Source organism: Nicotiana tomentosiformis, chromosome 9, assembly GCF_000390325.3.
Source record: "Nicotiana tomentosiformis chromosome 9, ASM39032v3, whole genome shotgun sequence".
Taxonomy (NCBI): Eukaryota; Viridiplantae; Streptophyta; class Magnoliopsida; order Solanales; family Solanaceae; genus Nicotiana; species Nicotiana tomentosiformis.
In genome coordinates, this window is record NC_090820.1 from 105,098,225 (window position 1) to 105,121,531 (window position 23,307).

Below are 23,307 nucleotides of genomic sequence, written 5' to 3' on the forward strand. Positions count from 1 at the left end.
TTTAACTCGCGGTTGAGGATGTTTCCCGAGAAGTTAAAGTCTAAATGGAGTGGCAATTTTGAATTTGTAGGTGTAACACCTTTTGGTGCATTGGATTTGAAGAACAAAAACAATGAGATATTCTGAGTCAATGGTCACCGAGTGAAGCACTATTTGGGAAAAGTTGGAGATAGCCATGTCATGGCGGTCATTCATTTCAATTGATGGTATTCTGCATCGTGCCGCGACGTTAAATCAGGCGCTTCTTGGGAGGCAACCCATGTTTCTTTTTCCTTCTTTTTTTTGTTTCTTTTGTAGTTAGGTGTTACTTTTGTGTTAACTTGATTTGAAGTGTGATGAAGGGATGAGTATGCCTTACAGGAATTATGGATAAAAAACTAGTTAAGTGTTGTAAGAATTGCGGACCGCAGTTGCATTGTGTGGACCACACAATTATGGTTGCTGCAACAACAAGTGCTCTATGTCCGCACAATTAACTTGTGGACCGCACAAATGGAAGATGGAAAATGACAACTCTCTGAAGTTCGTCTGTCAAAAAAATGGTCGATCTGCGGCCGCAACGAGAGATGTGCGGACCACACTTCACATATGTGGCCGCACACAAAATCCTGCAGACCGCAGACAAAATGACACCTTAAGCTCACAAGGTAACAGAGTACAGACCGCAACTGGAATTGTGCGGCCGCACTCGCTCCTTCTTCCCATAGAAAATCGATGAGTATAAATAAGAGGACTAGGGATACTATTACAATTTTCCCTCTCTGAGCACATACACAACACAAAAATTGAAATCTCTTGGTGACTCATCAGCCCACACGCCTAGCAATTGTTGATCACTCATTCCTTGCACTCATTCATATCTGGTATGCTTTAATTACCTTGCATTTTTGGAGGGCCGTACAATGTGAGTTGGGCATGCAGGTTGAGTTGAGCACAACATTTCATCCTCAGATGGACGGACAATCAACGCACTTTTCAGATATTGAAGGATATGCTCTGTCCTTGTGTTATAGATTTTGGGGGTTCTTGGGATCAGTTATTTCCACTTGCGGAGTTTTCCTACAATAATAACTACTAGTCGAGCATTCAGATGGCTCCTTATGAGGTATTATATGGGAGGCGGTGCCGTTCACCAGTTGGGTGGTTCGAGCCGAGTGAGGCTCGGTTATTGGGTACAGATTTGGTACATCATGCCTTGGATAAGGTCAAGATTATTCAAGCTCGACTTCGCACAGCTTAGTCTAGACAGAAGAGTTATGCCGACCGTAGAGTTCGTGATGTTGCATTCATGGTCGGAGAGAGGGTTGTTCTTCGGGTTTCACCCATGAAGGGTCTGATGAGGTTCGAAAAGAAGGGCAATTTAATCCCTAGGTATATCAGACCCTTTTAGATTCTTGAGAGAGTGGGCGAGGTGGCTTACAGGATCGCATTGCCACCTAGTTTATCAGCGGTCCATCCAGTGTTCCATGTGTCTATGCTCCGGAAGTATCACGGTGATCCGTCCCATCTGTTAGATTTTAGCTCAGTCCAGTTGGACAAGGATTTGACTTATGAGGAGGAGTCGGTGGCTATTCTAGCCCGCCAGGTTCGACAATTGAGGTTAAAGAGTTATCCTTCAGTTCAAGTGTAGTGGAGAGGTCGGCCAGTCGAGGTAGCTACTTGGGAGTCCGAGTCAGACATGCGGAGTAGATATCCACACCTTTTTACAGTCCAAGTACTTTTCTATGTTCGTTCGAGGACGAACGACTGTTTTAGAGGTGGAGAATGTGATGTTCCAATAGGACATCTAGAGTATTTAACCTTAATTAGGTGTTTCGAAACCTCATATATCTCATTTTAGCCTTCCTCAATTTGTGTGCGCAGTCCGTGTCTTTTTCGGAAGGCTTTTATGTTAAAACTTGATAAAAATGGTGTGCCTTAAAAGTCTATTTTAGTTGACTTCGGTCAACATTTTGAAAAAAAAATTGACCCGGATCCATGTTTTGACAATCCCGGTGGGTCCGTATCGTGATTTGGGACCTGACCGTATGCCCGGAATCAACTTCGGAGGTCCCTAGCTCGAGTTATCATTTTTTGTCAAAATTTAAAGTTTAAAGGTTTAAAGAGTTTAAAGATTTGACTAAGGTTTGACTTTATTTCTACCGGTCCGGATTTTAGTTCCAGAGCTTGGTATAGATTCATTACTATATTTATGACTTGCCTGGAAAATTTGGTGAAAAACGGGGTTGGTTTGACATGATTCGGAAGTCCGACTGTTAAAATAGAAATTCTTAAGTTTCATTGAAAATTTCATTTTATTTGGTATCTAATTCGTAGTTCTAGATGTTATTTTGGTGATTTGATCGTGCGAGCGAGTTCGTATGATATTTTTGGACTTGTGTGCATATTTGGTTTGGAGCCCCGAGGGCTCGGGTGAGTTTAGGATATGCTACGGAGTGATTTTTGAACTTTAAGGAATGTTGGTACATCAGGTCTTCATACTTTGCATTTGCTAGGTCTGGCTTGCAAATGCAAGTCTCACATTTGCGAAGAAGACTTCGCATTTTCGAGCACGGGCTAGGGCATTGGCTTTCGCATTTGCAAGATCTAGGGTCGCATTTGCGAAGGCAACAGGAATGTGAAGACTTCGCATTTGCGAAGGATTATTCGCATTTGCTTGAGAACCCCAGGTCGCAATTGCGATATCTGCGCCTGGTCAAAATCTGAGTTAGACGGGATTTTCCACATTCTTTCAAATTTTCAACCATTGAAACCTTAGAGGCGATTTTTCCAAGAACTTTTCTTCCCCAATTCATTGTTAAGTGATTCTAACCTACTTTCTTTCAATTACCCATTACTTTTCATAAGATTTCAACCTAAAGGCTAGGATTTTTATGGTAGAATGGGGATTTGGGTAGCATTAGGAATTTTTATAAAATTGGAATTTAGAACTCAAATTGAGGTCAAATTGCAAAACAAATTATATAACCGGGCTCGGAGTGAATGGGTAATCAGTTTTTGGTCCGAATTTTGGGTTTGGACCAAGCAAGCCCGGGAGTTGAGTTTTGTTGATTTTTTTAATAATGACCTAATTTGAACCTCTTTCATTTGTGGGTAGTCCTAAGACTTATTTTGAATCATTTGGATGTTAAATTTCTAGATTTGATTGGTTCGGAGGCTTATTCGAAAGCCAAAGCCGAGGTTGAGCTTTGAGTAGGTTTTGGAGCGAGGTAAGTATTGAGTTTAACCTTGATTTGAGGGAACTAGGAACCCTCGGACTATGTGCTATGTGAAATTCATGTATTGCAGCGTATATGCTAGGTGACGAGTGCATATACACCGTCGAATTACTTGTTTCCCTGATGTTTTGCTTTTTCTTAGTTATTTCCTTCCATGCCTTAATTGTTATGTGCTTAATTGCCTCCCATGCTTTATTTTCTACTTGTTAATAATTGTTTCTCGTGTTAAGGATGTTAGACCTTTCCATGTTTTTCATGGCTCGCTGCTATTTTCCTTAATTGACCTACTTGCACCTTTTAACTGTCATCTACTGGACTTGTCTTGCCGTGTAATATTACATATGTGAATTCCCAAGTTGGTACGAGGCTTCCTTTCTGATTCAGCTTCATATTCATCAATCGTAGAGGTTCTTGTGATTTGAGTTATTGATTTGATTGTACTCATTGAATATTTGATAGTGATATAGTAGGATCGGGTTGTACACTATAACAGGTAAAATAAGGGTGGATTGATATGGTAGAATAAAGGTAAATTTGTACTGATATGGTGGGATCGGGTTGCATGCCGCAACAGGTGAAATAAGGGTGGATTGATACGGTGAAATAAGGGTGAATTATGATATTGATTTTCTTATATGGTGGGGTAGGGTTGCGCACCGCAATATATATTTATTTATGATTATTGATATTGTTACGGTGAAATAAGGGAGAATTGAGTTGTACGGCGGGATCGGGTTGCGCGCCGTAACAATCTATGTGTCTCTATTTCCTTGTGCTGTGTTGGTTTTTGGTATTTTTAGTACGAAACTCTAAGGATTGGTAATTCTGATCGTCACTGGTTTTCTTCGAAGATTTAGCTATTTTCTTCAGTTAACTGTCTTATTTCGCTCTGTATTTTTCTTTCCTGTCTTTATTTTATATTGCTTACAGGTTATAGTGTAAGTTACCCGCCTTAGCCTCATCACTACTTCGTCGAGGTTAGGCTCGGCACTTACAGAGTACATGGGGTCGGTTGTACTCATACTACACTCTGCACTTCTTGTTCAGATTTTGGAGTCGGTCCCAGCGGCGATCATTAGCGTGCTCGGGTTGGCTAGCCTTGTGGAGACTTGAGGTACAACTGCTTAGTGTCCGCAGCTCCTAGAGTCCCTTGTCCTTTTTATTAGCTGTGTATCTTCCCTCAAACAACTTTATGTTTTATTAAGACCATTATTTGTATTATTCTAATATCTCGTGCACTTGTGACACCAGGTTCAGGGTTGTATTAGATATTTCAGTTGTTATGATTTTTCCGCACTATATTTCAGATTATTACAGTTATTTCAGCTTCTCTATTATCATTTAATTTGAATTGTAAAAAACAGATGAATTGTTCTAACGTTGGCTTGCCTATCAAGAGAAATATTAGGCCCCATCATGGTTCCGAAGGTAAAAATTTCGGGTCGTGAAAATACTGCAGAATATAGGAAGTTCTGTGATCAAGGCTTAAAGCCTTCTTTAAAAGATATAGTTCGGACATGGCAGGACTGTTTGCAGCAGAAGTGGAAAATCAAGAAATTAAATCTTAGAGGTAAAGAAAATAAAAAATAAAAATTGATGCTGCATTTATTTTCTTTACTGCAGTTTTTTTTTTCTAACATAAATCTTCTTTTTTTTAAAGGGGAGCCTTTGAGCAACGGTCAAGTTGTTTCCGTGTGACCTATAGGTCACGGGTTTGAGCCGTGGAATCATCATTAATGCTTGCATCAGGGTAAACTGCCTACATCACACCCTTGGATGCGGCCCTTCCCGAACTCTACGTGAACGTGGGATACTTTCTGCATCGGGCTGCCTTTATATAAATCTTCATCTTTGTTCTTTTTGAACTTTTGAGGGAGCTAATATTTTTCTAGTCTTATTGGTTGAAGTTTGGTGGCTGATTTTCTGCTTCATTAGAGTATTAATTTGATTAGACAATATATATTATGGCCACTAAGTTGATCAAATATATCTTTCTATAACTAAATTATTTGTTCTTGTATTTAATGGTAATCATAGTAATATTCAAATGGTTGGTTTGTTCCATACTGGTTTATATCACTAACGTCGTCAGTTTCCAATTATTTGGTTTAGATTGATATTATTATATAATTATTTCCCTTTGTGGATTGTGTTCCACCGTTTTACAATATTAGTAAGATTTATTGCAAAGCTAAAACAGAATCTTGCACAACGTAACTCAAGTACTAAAACATATGCAACAAACAAGTGATTTGGATCAAGAGTTTCCAAGAACATGCTCAACATGCAAGAAATTGAATCTTGATCTTCTGTAGCATCCCCATGACACTTTTCATGTTGATCCTTCTTGCAGGAGATTCAACACAGCAATCTAGTGCCACTTTCATGATCGATGCCACACAATCTAGCTTCTTGTTTAAGTGATTATCCTGTGGTGTTACTAAGTTGGCATCTACAACATTTACTATTGCCTCTGGGAGTGAATAACTCACCCATTGCTTCAAACTAATATTTCCCTCGAACATTTCATCATTAGGCTTTCTCCTTGTAAACGTTTCCATCAACATGATCCCGTAACTATAGACATCACATTTTGTTGACACCAATCCATCCAGTCCATACTCTACTCTCAAACAAATTAAAAATGTTAACATTTATATTGGTGGAAAAAGTAAAGGAAATCAACGTTCAAAGCATAAAAAAACGCACCTGGTGCAATATAACCCAATGTTGCTAAGGTTTTAGTGTATAAATCACTCTCATCCTCACCAAGCAGTTTTGAAATACCAAAGTCGCTAAGGTGGGCTACCATATTCTCATCCAACAAGACGTTACTAGGCTTCAGATCACAATGAATCACGGGCGAGGAGCACTCATGGTGGAGATATTCCAATGCACATGCCACGTCTATCATTATGTTCAGTCTCTGCTTGATGTCTAAGAAGTAGTTGTGTGAATACAACCACTTATCGAGGCTTCCATTGGGCATGTACTCTAGTACTAAAGCCTTAAAATCAAGGTTGGAACAACTAGTGATGATTTTCATGAGATTCCTATGGCGGAGGTTACACCAAACTTCACATTCTGTATCAAAACTCTTGAATGCCTCTTCCAATTGCAGATTGAACACCTTAACTGCAATAGGAGTCCTACTTCTGAGAATGCCTTTATAGACAGAGCCAAAACTCCCAGAACTAATCAGATTACTCTCGCTACGCGCATCAGTTGCTTGGAGCAGTTCATAATATGAAATTCTTCCTCTTGTTGCAATAGACAATGAATTCGTTTGTTGAGGAGCTCTTTTCCCTTTTCTATACCTTATCCATACAAACACAAAAGTGATAGGAACATATACCAGTGCAATTCCCAGTGAAAGAAATAGAAGTAGCATTCTATTCCTATTTGATCTATGCTTTGAAGAAGTGGGGCATGGCGGGACACTAAATCCTTTCGAACCACATAAAGCTTCGTTGAAGAGAAAAAACTGACTTGAGAGGTTCTTGAAAGGACCCCCAGAGGGGATTTCACCATACAACTTGTTATAAGAGACATTGAAATACTTCAGGTATTGAAATTTCTCAAAAGACTTAGGAATGGTTCCTGATATATTATTATGAGAAAGGTCTAGGAGTTCTAAACCTACCATATTGCTCATTGAGTCAGGTATAGATCCGTGCAACTTGTTGTGTCTCAAAGAAAGGTTCACCAGATTTTGCAAGCCTCCGATTTCTCTAGGAATGCTATTTGAAAATTGATTCATTGACATATCCATCTGTATCAAAGCCTTTAGATTTCCAATTTCTGGAGGTAAAGAACCGCCCATGTTATTTGACGATAAGTCAAGAACTATTAGATCCTTAAGGTTCCTAAGCTTGTTGGTACATTGGAACTCAATTTATTAGAACCCAGACATATCTCCCTAAGGGAAGTGTTCCCTAAACAATTAGGAAGTGATCCTGAAAGGTGATTTTGGCTCAAGTGTATGCTACCCAATCGCGGCAATTTACAGAGGTTATCACCAATAAATCCTGTAAGTTTGTTGTCATTCAAGAACAAGCGTTGAAGGTTTCTCAAGTTGCCAATTGATGTGGGAATTGATCCAACCAAGTCATTTCCAGAAATATCAAAGTCAAATAAGCTGCTTAAGTTCCCAACTTCATTTGGAATTCTCCCTTTAAATTTGCAACCACTTGCCAAAAATATTGTAAGAGATGTGGAAAGGTTACCTATGGAAAGTGGAAGCATGCCATTTAGAGGGTTCCAATTTAGAGAAAGAATTGTCAAATTTCTACAATTGGTTAAGGAAGTGAGGAAGCTTAGAGATGAGTCGCAAGTTAAATTATTTTCCTGCAAGTTTAGGTACTGTAGATGAGTCAAACATCCAAGAGAGTTGGGAATAAAGCCACTGAGTTTATTGCTAGAAAGCTCTAAAATAGTAAGTTTTGAACAATTGGAGATTGAATGAGGAATAGTCCCAACAAGATTGGCCAATTCACCCAGATAAAGACGTTCAATATTAGGTAAGATCGAACCTATGTTTGATGGGAGGGTTCCTGATATATCATTGTCTGCAAGATTAATAATTCTTAACCCTGATATGTTGAAAATCATCATTTGAAGTAAGCCACTAAAACTGTTTTCCCCTAGACTTAATTCCTCCAAGTCAACGAGATTGCTTATCTCTTTGGGTATTTCACCTGGCAACACATGACAAAAGAAGGATTATTGCTAACGAGTTTAACTAGTTAGTTAAATCTAGTTTAAGTTGTACTGTTTGCTATCACTTTGAATACGTACCAGTAAACATATTTTTCTCAAGATCTAGAACCTGCAGCTTGGTTAAGGTGCCAATCTCTTGTGATAAGGATCCATTGAGATTGTTCTTCCATAGTGCCAAAAGTTGCAATGAGGAGGTATTGAATATGGAGATTGGAACAGATCCGGTAATCTGGTTTTTCTCCATGCCTAAATCCACCAAATTAACAAGATTTCCGATTTCCTGTGGAATTATCCCTGCAATTCATGTGTAATAAAAATTTTGTGGAAGTAATTAGATACAATACTATTAATATTAAAAAGATAATGCAGCAGGAACACACCTGTGAAATGGTTAGATCCTAGATACAAGACCTGCAAATTACGTAGACTTCCAATTTCACTATGTATTGCTCCATCAAACTCATTTCCAGATAAAGACAACATTTGTAGTTCTGAACAATTTGATAAGCTTGTAGGCATTTGACCATGAAGCTTGTTTTGGGATAGATAAAGCCCTTTGAGTATTGGGAGACGACTGCATAAACCATTGGGAAGACTTCCTAATAAGCTATTATTTGTTAATGCAATGACTTCAATTCTGAAAACGTTGAAAACTGACAATGGTATAGAACCCGTAAGCTGATTAAATTCTATCGCCAAAATGTTCAAGTTGTGAAGATTGCCTATCCCTTCTGGGATGTTTCCTTGAAGGAAATTGCGAGAGAGTGCTAAAGTCTCCAACATTGAGGCATTCGAGAGTGACACAGGGATAGAACCTATGAGTTTGTTTCTGGTCAAGTCTAAAATCTTCAAATTTTCAACATTTCCAATCTCTTTTGGGATTTGACCAACTAAGGAGTTGGATCTCAAACTCAAAGTTTCGAGTTTTGAAAGATTAGAAAATGAAGAAGGGATGGATCCAATGAAACTATTATTCCTAAGAGTTACAACTTGAAGTTGGTTTAAAACCCCAAACCAAGAAGGAACCTCCCCGCTGAAGTTGTTAATACTTAAATCAAGAAACCTTAGTCGACTCAAACGTGCCATTTCTTGAGGCAATTTTCCATAGAAATTGTTGCTTCCCAAGTCAAGAGTAACAAGAAATGTGAGGTTTCCAAAATCTTGTGGAATTCTTCCCATAAGAGCCATGTTGGAAAGATTCAACGACTTAACTCTGTGATGGCGAGAACCACAAATGACTCCAACCCAATGGCAAACAGAAGTAGTTGAAAACCAGTTTTCATCAAAGAAGTGAAAAGGGTCTGAAATGATTTGGGATTTTAAAGAAAGAAGAGCTAATTGATCAGTGCTAATGTTGGTATGAGTCATGGCTGAAGTAGCCATAACATAGTAAAGCAACAAGAGTGTTGAGATAAAAGAGGTAAATGCTCTCTCCATAATTGCATAAAATTGCAGGAAATGGTATGGCTATTAACGTTGTTGTTTGAGACTTTAAATAGCCATGAGATCTTGCTTTTTGGTCTTCATGATATTTAAAATGTCTTTTTAGGAGATTTTTTTCATTTAAATCTCTTTTTTAATGAAAAAGGAAAATTTACTTTTCTTTAATCATTAGGCATATCAGTAAGCAATGAGCTATATGTGCTAAAACTATGTACACTAGCTATAACTATCGAGTTTTTACGTGATTATAGTTTAATTGATCGTACGTAATATGTTTATTATCCTCCTTTCTTATTGTTTAGTCAAGTTTTTAGTCTCTCAATGTGCGATTTTGTTTTTCCAAATTCGGTTGTTAATGTTGCAGTTAGGGCTGCTTATCGGGCGGATTGGGCGGTTATTTATTCCTAACGGTTTGGCTTATCGATTATCGTCTTTTAAATGTATTAATCCGCTAGCCACCCGATAAGATATCGGGCGGATTGGTATCGGTTTAGCTCTTATCGGGCGGTTATCAGGGCGGTTATCGGATTGTTTGCTGACCGCTGTAACTCAAAATAAAATTTCTATGCTCGGCAAACTACATTCCAGTCTATAGAATATGGTACCTAAGAAGAGAGCTAAATAGAAGAAATAAAGAGCTACATTCCAGCGTATTTCCCAGTAGAATCATCTCCCAGAGATGAACCTATTAACAACTTATAACTATCAGAAGAAATAGAATAGAACACTGGGTATAACACATGACATCAAAATTATCTAATAGTAACTAACTTGAATAGTAAATTATAACTAAATATCTAATAATAAATTAGTAATAGATAGAGTATTGGAAGTGGAAGAAGGGTCTTTGATTATTTAATATATATTTGATTATTTAAAAATAAATTATATTATATATATAATCTTCTTATATATATATTCTTAACGGGTTAACAGATTATCCAATAAGAAAATTGAATAATCCGCCCCCAAACCGATAAGCCGTTAATAAAAAAAATTTAATCCGTTCCCCGTCCGTTAAATCATTAAACCGATATCAATAAGCCATTAAGCTTCGGTTTCGGTTCGGTTTTCGGTTTCGGTTTGGTTTTGAACGCCCCTAGTTGCAGTAGCATTCTTTGAACATTTGAGTCTCGTTATGCATTACCCCTTTTATCTCATTTTATGTGGCATACTTATTTTTAGTATTTTCAAAAGAATGACATATTTTTATATTTAAAAATAATTTAATTTAAACTTTTCATTTCACTCTTACAGCTTGTTTGAATGTTTCATAATATATCGTATTGTATTATATTATATTATATTATTTTAATTTTTAAAATATTTGGATAGATTGTATTGTTTGTCGACGTTTCATAATGGCATGCACCAATAATATGAAGAATAAACCTGCAATAGTACAAAGAAAAAGTAAGGTACAAGTTAGAATTATTAAATAAGAATATAGAATAAATAATAAAATAGGATTATTTTGTAATAAGGAAGGAGAAGATGAGAAAAAAAAAAAGGTAACTATGCAACCACACAAATCGGTCGTTACATAAAGGGGCACTTTTCGTCATTACATAATGACAGATTTAATGATATGATACAATAAAATAATTAACAATCAAAACAAATTAAAGTAACAATATAATACGATACAATACAATAGTTGATAATCATCCAAACAAGTTGTTAATTACATACTTTTAATAGACAATAAAATAAGGAAAAACTATGTGGGCTTAACCCAAAGTGAATAATATCATGCCTTGTTAATAGTGTCTTTGGACCATTTTAACCTTATACGTTTTTTAGCTTGAGCTCGTAGTATGGACACTACTGTTGACGAATAATAGACCAATAAGTCTTCTTGTGTAAACTATAAATGTCATTTTTCTAGATGCTTTCTTTGCGAAAATTGCGGCAAATGTGAAAGAAGAGTAAAAGACGATCCAATTTCTAAAAGCTAAAGGAACTTGTTTTGGAATTCGTGAAGCAATTTCGTTCTTATATATACCTCCCCTTTTAACCACCCTTAGAGGGTGACTAAAAGATAGACAGCTATCAGCATCTAACATTATTGGATAAGATATAACAATTCATGGGCTAGTTATATTAGTGGGAACTTGTGGAATTAGTATCTAATAGATAGGGTATGAATCTGATTCTCACATAAACAAATTTAACAAATTTCTTAAGCGATAGTTTAAATAATAAGTCAATGGTCTATAGTAAACAACATCTTTATCCCAAACAAGGTACAAGCAAAGTTTGCGTAGATTTCATCTTTCTCAGACCTACTTATAGGATTACACTAGATATATTATTATTGTTATTATAGCTTAAATAATATAAGGTGAAGGAACGTGTATTAGAAATGTTGAAGCAACTTAGTTCTTATGCTACTCTTTTTAACCACCATTGGAAGTGGAAGGGAGTGGATTCACGTGCACCCATGCTTCACTTATTAAACCATATATAGCAATATTATATATCTTCAAAATACTTAATATATGTGAATATGCTCTAGCTCAAAGACTCCAATATTGCAGTTAGTGTTTACAGTGGAAATTGGTATATCTGCTTTAATAGTTATTTTAATAAAGGCAAGTGAATCACGAACGATCCAAAAAAAAATTATTTTAGAATGATCCGTAGAACACGTATGAAATCTAAGATAGTAATTATGACACAAGAATGCAAGATAATACAACAGTTAGCTTTGTGTATCTGCTAGTGTTCTTTGTTCCACAGATAATAACAAAGTAACAAATGCTGAAATAAAATGATTAATCTATATTAATAGCGATGTCTAAAAATCATTGCAGAACTGGTATTACAAGTGCACGAGCTGTACTAGAATAATACAAATAAAGGTCTGAATGAAAATAAAGTTGTCTGAAAGAAATGCACAGTTATGATAAACTGGAAGAGGACTTCAGAGTTGCGAACGCCGTCTAGCTATACCTCAAGTCTTCTGCGAATAGCTGAATTCGAGCAAGTCTATTGTGCGCCGCTAGGACCAACTCCGATATCTGCACAAGAAGTGTAAGTGTAGTATGAGTACAACCAACCCCATGTACTGAGTAAGTGCTAAGCCTGACCTCGACGAAGTAGTGACGAGGCTAAGGCAGGTCACTTACATTAACCTATATGCAATAATAATAATAACAATAATAGGAAGACATAGAAATAAAACAGTTAACTCATATCAACAATCAAAACCAACTCGACACTCATAATCAATTATTACTTCAATCAATTTTCGTTTCGGTGTGCAACCCGATCCCACAATATATTCATATTCAATTCTGTTGCGGCGTGCAACTCGATCCCACAATATATTCATTTTTATTTCTGTTGTGGCGTGCAACCCGATCCCACAATATATTTATTTTTATTTAATTCCGTTGCGGCGTGCAACCTCATCCTCAATATATCTTTTCAATCAATTCTGTTGCAGCGTGCAACCCGCTTCTCCAATATTATAATTTACCAATTCTTATAAAAGAAATTACCCCAATAAATGCAACAATTAATATGAAATTATAAGACAACAAGTATACAATAATTATGATTTATTTAGGAAATAAGTGATGACAAGTAGGAGGAAATATGCAATTTAATATTTAGCTTATTATGCTAAAGATCAAGTAATAATTAAGTCGCATAAATAAAATAAGCATGTAGTAATCATACCATGAAGTCAAGAAAAAATATTGAGCAAGGATTATGAGAGAAATAATTAATATAATAATTAATTCATGATTTAAAATAATTTATGATTTTTAGATAATTATGCAAACAATCAATTTGACGATGTATAGGCACTTGTCACTATGCCTATACGTCGTTACGCGTGAAATTTTCGTAACAAATAATTCAAGGGTTCTATTCCCTCAAGTCAAAGTTAACCACGACACTTACCTCACTTTGAAACAAAATTCAAGATTTCACTAAACGTTTTCCTCGCGAATTCGTGTCCGAAAGCTTCAAATCTAGTCACAAACAATTCAATATACTCAATACGAATCGTAGGATTTAATTCCAAATTTATTTCAAATATCGACAGTGGGACCCACGTCTCGAATTCCGAAAAAACTCACAAAATTCGAACACCCGTTCTGATACGAGTTCAACCATCGAATTCTCACATCGGATTGCCTTTCAAATCTTCATTTTATATTTTTGGGAGATTTTATAAAAATCTTATTTTTCTTCCATAAATTCATGGATTCACGGTGTAAATGAGTATGGAATCGTGGAATGTAATCAATATAGGATAAGGAACACTTGCCCAGTGTTTCCCCATGAAAATCACCCAAAACTCGCCTTACTCGAGCTCAAAATCGTGGATAATGAAAAATGGGATGAAATCCCATTTCAGAACTTAAGTTCTGTTTCCCAGGTATTTGTTCATTGCGATCGCGGAAATTCCTTCGCGATCGCGTAGCACGTTTTCTGCTAGTTCACTTTTACTCTTCGCGATCGCAGACAATGTTTCGCTATCGAAGCACATTTTTGGGTCCCCCAGAATTAACTCTTCGTGAATGCGGCAGTGCTCAAGCGAACGCGAAGCACAATTCCGCAGCCTTTCTTGATCACGGACTACCTCATGCGATCGCGTAGTACTGATTGTGTGCTTTAGCTTTTCCCTTATTCCTTCTTCGCGAACACGGCTTGGCCCTCGCGTTCGCGATGCTTTAGCTGCTGCAACTGTGCAATCTCGGACTTCACCTCGCGATCACATAGAACATGTTTTCCTGGGTAAGTATTCTATATCTGAAAGTGATTATATTTCATAGATTCATGTCAATATTCATCATTTATTTCGGATTTAGATAGAAAAAAATGGAATTATTGTCAAACTTTCCAAAAACGAAAATTTAAGATTTGAAGGTCTATTTCACATCAGAATTTGGTAATTTTTGTATGGTTGGACTCATTTCGGAACGGGTGTTCGAATTTCATAAGTTTTTCTGAGATTCGAGATGTGGGCCCCACTATTGATTTTTGAGATGAATTTCGGATTTTAATTCGGAAAATTAGTAAATTCATATGGAATAAATTACTACGATTTGTATTGAGTATATTGAAATATTTATGACTAGATTTGAGGATTTTGGACACGAATTCGCGAGGCTAAGGTTTAATTGATTCTTGAATTTGGTTGCAAAGGGAGGTAAGTGTCGTGGTTAACCTTGACTTGAGGGAGTAGGACTTATTTGTCTATTTGCTACGTGATTTAATGTGCGGGTACAATGTATATGTGAGGTGACGAGTACTTATGCGTTGTGGTTGAGTCAAAGCATGCGGGTGGAATTTATTTATCGAGAATAATTTCCCATTTAATTAAGATATTCCTTCTTAAGTTTATTATTGATTATTTGATCATTATTCATGAAATTATTATTCATTTAATTATTGTTGATTATTTTTGAAGGTGAAGTCGGTATTTTGGCACTGAATTGATTGATAAGTGTATATCCCCACATTTAAATACTCTTCCGAATTTATATTATTATTATTTTTATGGTAAGGAAGAGTGTAAAAGCACGAAGGGTGATGCCGTACCATTTGTGAGTGTAAAAGCACGAAGGGTGATGCCGTGTCATTTTTAGAGAGTGTAAAAGTACGAAAGGGTGATGTCGTGCCAAAAGAGAGTTAAAGCACGAAGGGTGATATCGTGCCAATTATTATTATTTATTTATCAGTTTATGGAAGGAATGAGAGTAAATGTACGAAGGGTGGTGCCGTGCCATTTTCATATTATCAGTTGCTCATTTTATTGTTGAAGAATTAATTGGCTGCTAAGTGATAATTCTCTTGCTAAATTATTACATCAACCCCCTTCGCATGTTCCCTCCTAAATTTATTAAGTGTTATTTATTCTTTTATTGTTGCTTCATATTTGTATATACTTGTACATATTGTTTAAGTATGTATCCTATCATAGTCTTGTCACTACTTCGTCGAGGTTAGGCTAGACAATTATGGAGTACATGGGGTCGGTTGTACTCATACTACACTCTGCACTTCTTGTGCAGATTTTGGAGTTGGTCCCAACAGTGTACCATAGACGTGCTTAGATTCAGCTACTCAGAGGAGACTTGAGGTATAACTGCACAACGTTCGCAGTTCTGAAGTCCCCTTCTATCTTACCTCAGTTGTGCATTATCTTTCAAATAGCTTGAATTTTATTCAGACCTTTATTTGTATTATTATAGTAGCTCGTGCACTTGTGACACCAGATTCGGGGATGTATTTTGATAATTCAGTATTTATGGTCTTTCGCACTTTATTTCAGTAATTGACTTTTATTTAATTTAATTTGCTTAAAAATAGTTAAGATTATTTTAACGTTGGCTTGCCTAGTAAGTGAAATGCTAGGCGCCATCGCAGTCCTGAAGGTGGGAATTTCGTTCCATGATAAGTTGGTATCAGAGCATTAGGTTACTTAGGTCTCACAAGTCACAAGCAAGCTTAGTAGAGTCTGAAGGATCGGTACGGAGATGTCTGTACTTATCTTTCAGAGGTTATGAAGTTTAGGAACAATATCACTTCTTTCTTATTATGTCGTGCGATTTTATTCTATCATCGATGATTGAACCATTATATTCTTATTCTCTCGCATATGGTGAGAACACGTAATATATCTACCGATGAGCAGGGACGAGAGCCCTTGATGGCAACTATGACCAGGGATAGAGGTCGAGGCCGCGGTCGTGCTAGAGGCCGAGGCAGAGGCAGAGATAGAGGTCAATCTAAAGCTCGAGCAGTAGCACATGTTGTAGAACCTCAGGTGGATCTTCAGGAGGAGGTTCCAGTTCAGACTGTACCAGTTGGACCTGTTCAGGTCCCGGAAAGATTCATAGTTACTCTAGTGCTTCAGGATGCTCTAGTCCGTTTGGTGAGTCTTATGGAGGGCGTGGCCCAGAAAAGTATGTTTCCAGTGGAACCGGCCGTCTCACGGGCTGTGGAGGAGCACAAACTCCCACTACTCCCACTCCGGAGCATATGGCTCCCCAGTATCAGGCTCCAGCAGCCTCGCTAGTTGGGGTAGTTCAGCCAGTTGTTGCGGCACAGGCTGGTGATAAGCCTGCCATGTCTTCTGAGGCCTTATTGAGACTGGATAAGTTTACCAAGCTCTTTCCAGTTCACTTCAGTAATACACCTTCTGAGGACGTACATGATTAGCTTGACCGCTTTCATGAGGTGCAGCAGGACATGGGTATAGTTGAGACCAATGGGGTCAATGTTGCTGTATTTCAGATGACGGGTTCTGCCAAGAGGTGGTGAAGAGATTTTATGTTGACCAGACCAGTTGGGTCGCCTACGCTGACTTGAGAGAAGTTCTCACGGCTATTTCTAGAGAAGTTCCTCCCTATCGCATTGAGAGAGGATTTCCGCAGGCAGTTTGAGCGTCTCCAGTAGGGCAGTATGACTGTTACTCAGTACGAGACCCGTTTTGTGGATCTAGACTGTCATGCTCTCCTTTTACGTCATATCGAGGGAGAGAGAGTGAGGAGTTTTATTGAGGTACTTACTCACCCTATTAGGCTTCAGATGGCCAAGGATACCGGAAGTGAGATTTTCTTTCAGGCGGCTTCTAATGTTGTTAGGAAGATCGAGATGGTTCTTGCACAGGAGGCCGGATAAGAGGCCTCGTCAGTTCGGTGGGTTCAGTGGTGCCTCGTCTGGAGGCAGGGGTAATTTTGGTAAGGGTCATCCTCCCAGGCCATTTCATTAAGCGCTCCAGGCATCCTAGAGTTCACCACCAGCTCCTATCAGTGCACCTCAGATCCGGAGTTTTCAGGGTGGTTATTCAGGTCGATAGGGACAGTTTCAGGGTCAGCAGTCACAACAGCCGAGGTCCTGTTATACTTGTGGTGATCCGAGGCATATTGCAAGATTCTGCCACAAGTCTCATGGTAGCATGCAACAGGAGGGTTCTCGTGCTATGGTTCCAGCACCAGTTGCATCACCTCCTGCTCAGCCAGCTAGAGGTAGGGGTCAGGCAGCTAGAGGTAGGGGTTAGGCAGCTAGAGGTACAGGTCAGCCCATTAGAGGTGGAGGTCAGTCCGTTAGAGGCCGTCCCAGGGACGTAATTCAGAGTGGTGGGGCCCAGCCTCGATTTTATGCTTTTCCAGTTAGGCCTGAGGCCTAGTCATCCGATGCCGTGATTACAGGTATTGTTCTCGTTTTCCATAGAGATGCTTCATTTCTATTTGGTCCATGATCTACTTATTCCTATGTGTCCTCTTATTTTGCTTCATATCTGGTGATGCCTCGTGATTCTCTGAGTGCTCCTGTGTGTGTCCACTCCGGTGGGAATTCTATCATGGTATATCATGTCTAACGTTCGTGTGTGGTAACTATTGGGAGTCTTGAGACTAGTGTGGATCTTCTACTTCTCGATATGGTAGATTTTGGTGTCATCTTGGGTATGGATTGGATGTTACCTTATCGTGCTATATTGGATTGTCATGTCAAGATGGTGACCCTAGCCATGCCGGGGTTACCTCGATTAGAGTGGAAAGGAACTTCTGGTCATTCTACCAGCAAGGTTATTTCTTATATGAAGGCTCGACGTATGGTCGAGAAGGGTTTTCTTGCCTATTTGGTTTATAGTCGTGATCCTAGTACGGATGTTCCTTCTATGGACTCAGTACCAATTGTTCATGCATTTCCAGAAGTATTTCTTGCAGATTTGCAGGGGATGCCACCCGACAGAGATATAGACTTTTGTATTGATTTGGCTCCGGGCACTCATCCCATTTCTATTCTATCATATTGTATGGCCGTGCCGAAACTGAAAGAACTGAAGGAGCAGTTACAAGACTTGCTTGATCAGGGATTTATTAGACCTAGTGTCTCGCCCTGGGGTGCACCAGTGTTATTTGTAAAGAAGAAAGATGGTTCAATGTGAATGTGTAAAGATTATTTGCAGTATCCACTGCCAAGAATTGATGACTTATTTGATCAGCTTCAGGGTGCCAAGGTGTTTTCAAAGATCGACTTGAGGTCTGGTTACCATCAGTTAAAGATTAGGGGATTTGATGTCCCTAAGACAGCTTTTCATACTCGGTATGGGCATTACGAATTCCTAGTGATGTCATTTAGGCTGACAAATGCCCCAACAACATTTATGGATTTGATGAATCAGGTGTTCAAGCCCTATTTGGATTCTTTTGTGGTTGTATTAATTGATGATATCTTGATTTACTCCAGCAGTCGAGAGGAGCATGAGCAGCATCTTCGGAGTGTGCTTCAGACTTTGAAGAATAATCAGTTATATGCCAAATTTTCAAAATACAAATTTTGGTTAGACTCAGTTGCCTTTTTGGGGCATGTTGTATCGGCAGAAGGCATAAAAGTGAATCCTAAGAAGATTGAGGTAGTTCAGAATTGGCCTAGACCTACTTCAGTTACAGAGATCCGGAGTTTCCTGGGTTTGGCAGGTTATTAACGTCGGTTCGTGGAGGGGTTTTCATCTATAGCAAGCCCATTGACCAGACTGACCCAGAAAGGTGTTCCATTTGGATGGTCAGACGAGTGTGAGTTGATCTTTCAGAAGCTCAAGACTGCTTTGACTACGACGCTAGTGTTGGTATTACCCACAGGTTCAGGATCTTATATGGTGTATTGTGATGCATCTCGCGTTGGGCTTGGTGCAGTATTGATGCAAGATGGCAGGATGATGACATATGTGTCGCGCCAGTTGAAAGTTCACGAGAAGAATTATCCTATTCATGACTTAGAATTGGAAGCCATTGTTCACGCGCTGAAGATTTGGAGGCATTGCCTATACGGTGTCTCGTGTGAGGTATTTACTGATCATCATAGCCTTCAGTATCTATTCAAACAAAAATATCTCAATTTGAGGCTGAGAAGATGGTTGGAGCTGTTGAAAGATTATGATATCACTTTTTTGTATCACCCCGGAAAGGCCAATGTGGTGGTAGATTATTTGAGTAGAAAGGCCGTGAGTATGGGCAGTCTTGCGTATATTCCGGTTTGTGAGATACCGTTAGCGGTAGATGTTCAGACTTTAGCTAATCAGTTCATGAGGTTAGATGTTTCAGAACCCAGTCAGTTTCTAGCTTGCACAATCGCTTGGGCCTTTTTATATGAGTGCATCAAAGAGAGGTAATATGATGATCCTCCTTTACTTGTCCTTAAGGACACGGTGCAGCACGGTGATGCCAAACAGGTTGTCGTGAGGGAAGATGGAGTTCTGCGAAGGAAGGGTCTTATTTGTGTGCCTAATATGGATGGGCTTCGTGAATTAATTTTGGAAGAGGCCCACAGTTCCAGGTATTATATTCATTCAGGTGCCGCCAAAATGTACCAAGATCGTGAAAAACCCCTTTGAAATCGCCTAAATCCGTGCTTGAAATGTCTAAAAATGAGAAAAATCTCAGACTCTTCGATTTATACACTGCCCAGAGATTTTCGCTTCTGCGGTGGACTTGACCACGCATGCGGTCTCGCTTCTGCGGAACCAAATGCTCATTTGCGCTGCCTTTCGCTTCTACGATCGAAGGGTCCGCTTCTGCGGACGCGTGGGTGCGTTCAAGGTTCCGCACCTGCGACTCTTTGCCCAACTTGCCCAGGCCTCTTCTGCGAGGAATTTCTCGCTTCTGCAGAGCCGCTTCTGCAGCCAAGGCTTTGCGGAAGCGAAGGCACCAGAAGCAGCAAAATTCCAGATTTTGCTTAAGTCCTTTTTTTTTTAATATCGATTCGAATTACACTCGGGGTACTCAGGACCCCGTCCGAATACACCAACAAGTCCCATAACATAATGCGGACTTACTCGGGGATCTCATATCACGTCAAACAATGCTAAAATTATAATTTTCACCTCGATTCGAATTTTTGAGTTTCAAACTTTTCAATTTGCAAAACCCGTGCCAAGACATATTAAACGAATCCGGAATTACTTCAAATTTGGCATACAAGTCATAAATGATATAACATAGCTATTCCAATTCCCGGAATCTCAATCCGAGTCCTATATCAAAAAGTCAAATCCGTGGTCAAACTTTGAAAATCTTTAGCATTTAAATTACTAGTTTCCATTAAATGGCCATAACTTGAGGTAGAGACCTCCAAATTAAATTTCGGCCATACGCACAAGTTTCAAATCACGATACGAACCTACCGGAGCTGTCAAAACATTGATCCAAGTTTGTTTGCTCAAAATGTTGACCAAAGTCAACTCAGTTGAGTTTTAAGGCTTTATTTCACATTTTAATCAATTTTTCATATAAAAACTTTTCGGAAAATTATTCGGACTGCGCACGCAGGTCGAGGATCTACGAATAGTGTTGTTTGAGGTCTCAGAACACATAAATAATTATTAAATTTAAAGATGACCTTTAGGCCATCACAATTATTCAGAACTTCAAATATTGTTTCTATCAGAAAATGAGTTTGATGGATCGATACATAGTGAAATCGGAAGATTGAGTAACTTGCAGATATTGTTACTCAGATATAACCATTTCAGAGGTATAATACTGCATTATCATATGAATACTAGAAGTATTCTATTTAATTACTTCCACAAAAAATTTATTGCATATGATTTGCAGGGATAATTCCACAAGAAATCGAAAATCTTGTTAATTTAGTGGAGTTAGGCATGGAGGAAAACTAAATAACAGGCTCTCTCCCGATATCCATACTCAATATTTCCTCGATGCAATATTTGTCCCTGCGGAATAACAATCTCATTGGATCCATACCACGAGAAATTGGCAACCTAACCAAGATGCAGGTTCTATATCTTGACAATAATATGTTTACTGGTATGTAATCAAAGTGGTAGCGAAAAGTACAACTTATACTAGATTGAACCAACTAGTTAAACTCACTAGTATTCCTTCTTTCTTTGTATGTTGCCAGGTGAAATACCCAAAGAGATAAGAAATCTCATTGAGTTGGCAGACCTTAGTCTTGGATTTAATAATTTTAGTGGTTCACTGGAAATGGAGATCTTCAACATATCAAGGCTGAAATCGATTAATTTAGCATTCAACAACCTATGGGGAACTCTACCATCAAACATAGGTTTTCTCTTACCCAACCTTGAAGATCTTTATTTGAATGGCTTAACCAATCTTGTTCAAAACTTACTATTCTTGAGCTTTCTGACAACAAACTCACTGGCTTGATTCCCAACTATCTTGGATATTTGACTCGTTTACAATTACTAAACTTGCAGCAAAACAATTTAATGAGTGACTCATCGTTAAGCTTCCTGACTTCCTTAACCAATTGCGAAAATTTGATATATCTTGCTCTATCTTTTAACCCTCTAAATGGTAAACTTCCAGTCTCTATAGGGAACCTTTCCACATCTCTTACAAAGTTTTACGCCAGTACTTGCAAAATCAAATGGCGGATTCCAAATGTAGTTGGGAACTTAAGCAGCTTATTAGACCTTGATCTTTCTATTAATGATTTGGCTGGAGCTATTCCCGCATCAATTCATAACTTGAGAGACCTTCAGCGCTTGGATTTCTATGAAAACAAACTTAGAGGAATTATTTTAGAAAATCTATGTAAAAATTGCAGCATTTGGGAGCTATTTATTTGGGTCAAATTCAACTTTCAGGATCGCTTTCTAATTGTTTAGGAAACGTTACTTCCCTTAGGAGGATACTTCTAGGTTCCAATAAATTGAGTTCCAATATACCAGCAAGCTTATGAAACCTGAAAGATATGATGATTCTTGATTTATCTTCAAACAACATGTGTTTGTTCTTTACCTCCATAAATTGGAAATCTAAAGGCCGCGATACAGATGGATCTGTTAATGAATCAATTTTTAGATGGCATTCCTAAAGAAATTGAAAGCTTGCAAAACTTGATGTACATTTTTTTGAGACACAACAAGTTGCAAGGATCTATACCTGACTCAATGAGCAACGTGGTAGGTCTGGAATTCCTAAATCTTTCTCATAATAATATATCAGGAACCATTCCAAGGTCTTTTAAAAAATTTCAATACCTGAAGTATTTCAATATCTCTTACAACAAGTTGTATGGTAAAATACCCTCTGGGGGTCCTTTCAAGAAACTCTCAAGTCAGTTTTTTCTCTTCAACGAAGCATTATGTGGTTCTCCGAGATTTAGTGTCTCGCCATGCCCCATTTCTTCCAAGCATAGGTCAAATAGGAGAAAAACGCTTATATTTCTTCTAGTGGGAACTGCACTATCATTTGTTCCTATCACCTTTGTACTTGTATGGATAAGGTATAGGAAAGGTAAAAGAGCTCCTCAACAAGCTGATTCATTGTCTATAACAACAAGAGGAAGAATTTCATATTATGAACTGCTCCAAGCAACTGATTCGTTTAGCGAGAGCAATCTGATTGGTTCTGGGAGTTTTGGCTCTGTCTACAAAGGCATGCTCAGTAGTGGGACTGCTATTGCAGTTAAAGTGTTCAATCTGCAATTGGAAGCGTTCAAGAGTTTTGATACAGAATGTGATGTTTTGCGTAACCTCCATAATAGGAATCTCACAAAAGTCATCACTAGTTGTTCCAACCTTGATTTTAAGGCTTTAGTACTCGAGTACATGCCCAATGGAAGCCTCGATAAGTGGTTGTAATCACACAACTACTTCTTAGACATCATGCAGAGACTGAACATAATGATAGATGTGGCATGTGCATTGGAATATCTCCACCATGAGTGCTCATCACCTATGATTCACTCCACCGCAATCACAACCTTTGGTTGTGAGTTGTTTAAATTGTTTAGTTGAATTCCGTGAATACAAATAGACAAGTTAAAATATAAATGTTTGACATGGGAAAGACATTTACATGATACAATTGAAAAATAATTAATAAAAATTTCCAACGAGTTATTAGCAGAAATATAACAGCAAGACAACAAACTAATTAATGACAATAGCAAAAAAAAC

The 23,307-nt window shown here is 38.2% G+C and overlaps 5 protein-coding genes across 7 annotated transcripts in view; 2 read left to right on the forward strand and 3 right to left on the reverse strand.

The window, feature by feature from the left end:
* Positions 1-23,307, reverse strand: part of LOC104105463 (probable LRR receptor-like serine/threonine-protein kinase At3g47570) — a 131,410-nt gene that overhangs the window by 97,346 nt on the left and 10,757 nt on the right. The window contains exons 1-3 of one of the 3 annotated variants that reach the window (XM_070185839.1): positions 8,016-8,151; positions 5,928-7,915; positions 5,318-5,841 (exon numbers count right to left, since the gene is read on the reverse strand). In XM_070185839.1, the coding sequence (XP_070041940.1) occupies positions 5,498-5,841; positions 5,928-7,041 (1,458 nt within the window). In that variant the 5' untranslated portion in view covers positions 7,042-7,915; positions 8,016-8,151 and the 3' untranslated portion in view covers positions 5,318-5,497. Of the gene's footprint in view, positions 1-5,317; positions 5,842-5,927; positions 7,916-8,015; positions 8,152-23,307 lie in introns of those variants that run through there. The other 2 variants (XM_070185837.1, XM_070185838.1) reach the window with 2 other exon arrangements.
* On the reverse strand, positions 7,068-8,025 carry LOC138899313 (putative receptor-like protein kinase At3g47110). The gene is made up of 2 exons (XM_070185473.1): positions 8,016-8,025; positions 7,068-7,915 (listed from the first exon to the last, which is right to left on the reverse strand). The coding sequence occupies exons 1-2, from the start codon at positions 8,023-8,025 to the stop codon at positions 7,068-7,070; spliced, it is 858 nt and encodes a 285-aa protein (XP_070041574.1).
* On the reverse strand, positions 8,033-9,374 carry LOC138899314 (receptor-like protein 19). Its single transcript, XM_070185474.1, has 2 exons — positions 8,344-9,374; positions 8,033-8,183 (listed from the first exon to the last, which is right to left on the reverse strand). The coding sequence occupies exons 1-2, from the start codon at positions 9,372-9,374 to the stop codon at positions 8,033-8,035; spliced, it is 1,182 nt and encodes a 393-aa protein (XP_070041575.1).
* On the forward strand, positions 17,788-18,297 carry LOC138899315 (uncharacterized). The gene has a single exon (XM_070185475.1). It carries the CDS (start codon positions 17,788-17,790, stop codon positions 18,295-18,297), a length of 510 nt encoding a protein of 169 aa, XP_070041576.1.
* Positions 22,180-22,989, forward strand: LOC104091835 (probable LRR receptor-like serine/threonine-protein kinase At3g47570). The gene has a single exon (XM_009597263.1). The coding sequence runs from the start codon at positions 22,180-22,182 to the stop codon at positions 22,987-22,989; it is 810 nt and encodes a 269-aa protein (XP_009595558.1).

What these genes read in the sequence shown, in the direction of transcription:
- LOC138899315 (XM_070185475.1), top strand. Translation starts at nt 17,788, where the DNA reads ATGGTAGATTTTGGTGTCATCTTGGGTATGGATTGGATGTTACCTTAT.
- LOC138899314 (XM_070185474.1), bottom strand. Translation starts at nt 9,374, where the DNA reads ATGGAGAGAGCATTTACCTCTTTTATCTCAACACTCTTGTTGCTTTAC. An exon ending in CTACGTAATTTGCAGGTCTT is followed by an intron (nt 8,184 to 8,343) that starts GTATCTAGGATC and finishes TGGTGGATTTAG; the next exon opens with GCATGGAGAAAAACCAGATT.
- LOC104091835 (XM_009597263.1), top strand. Translation starts at nt 22,180, where the DNA reads ATGGATCTGTTAATGAATCAATTTTTAGATGGCATTCCTAAAGAAATT.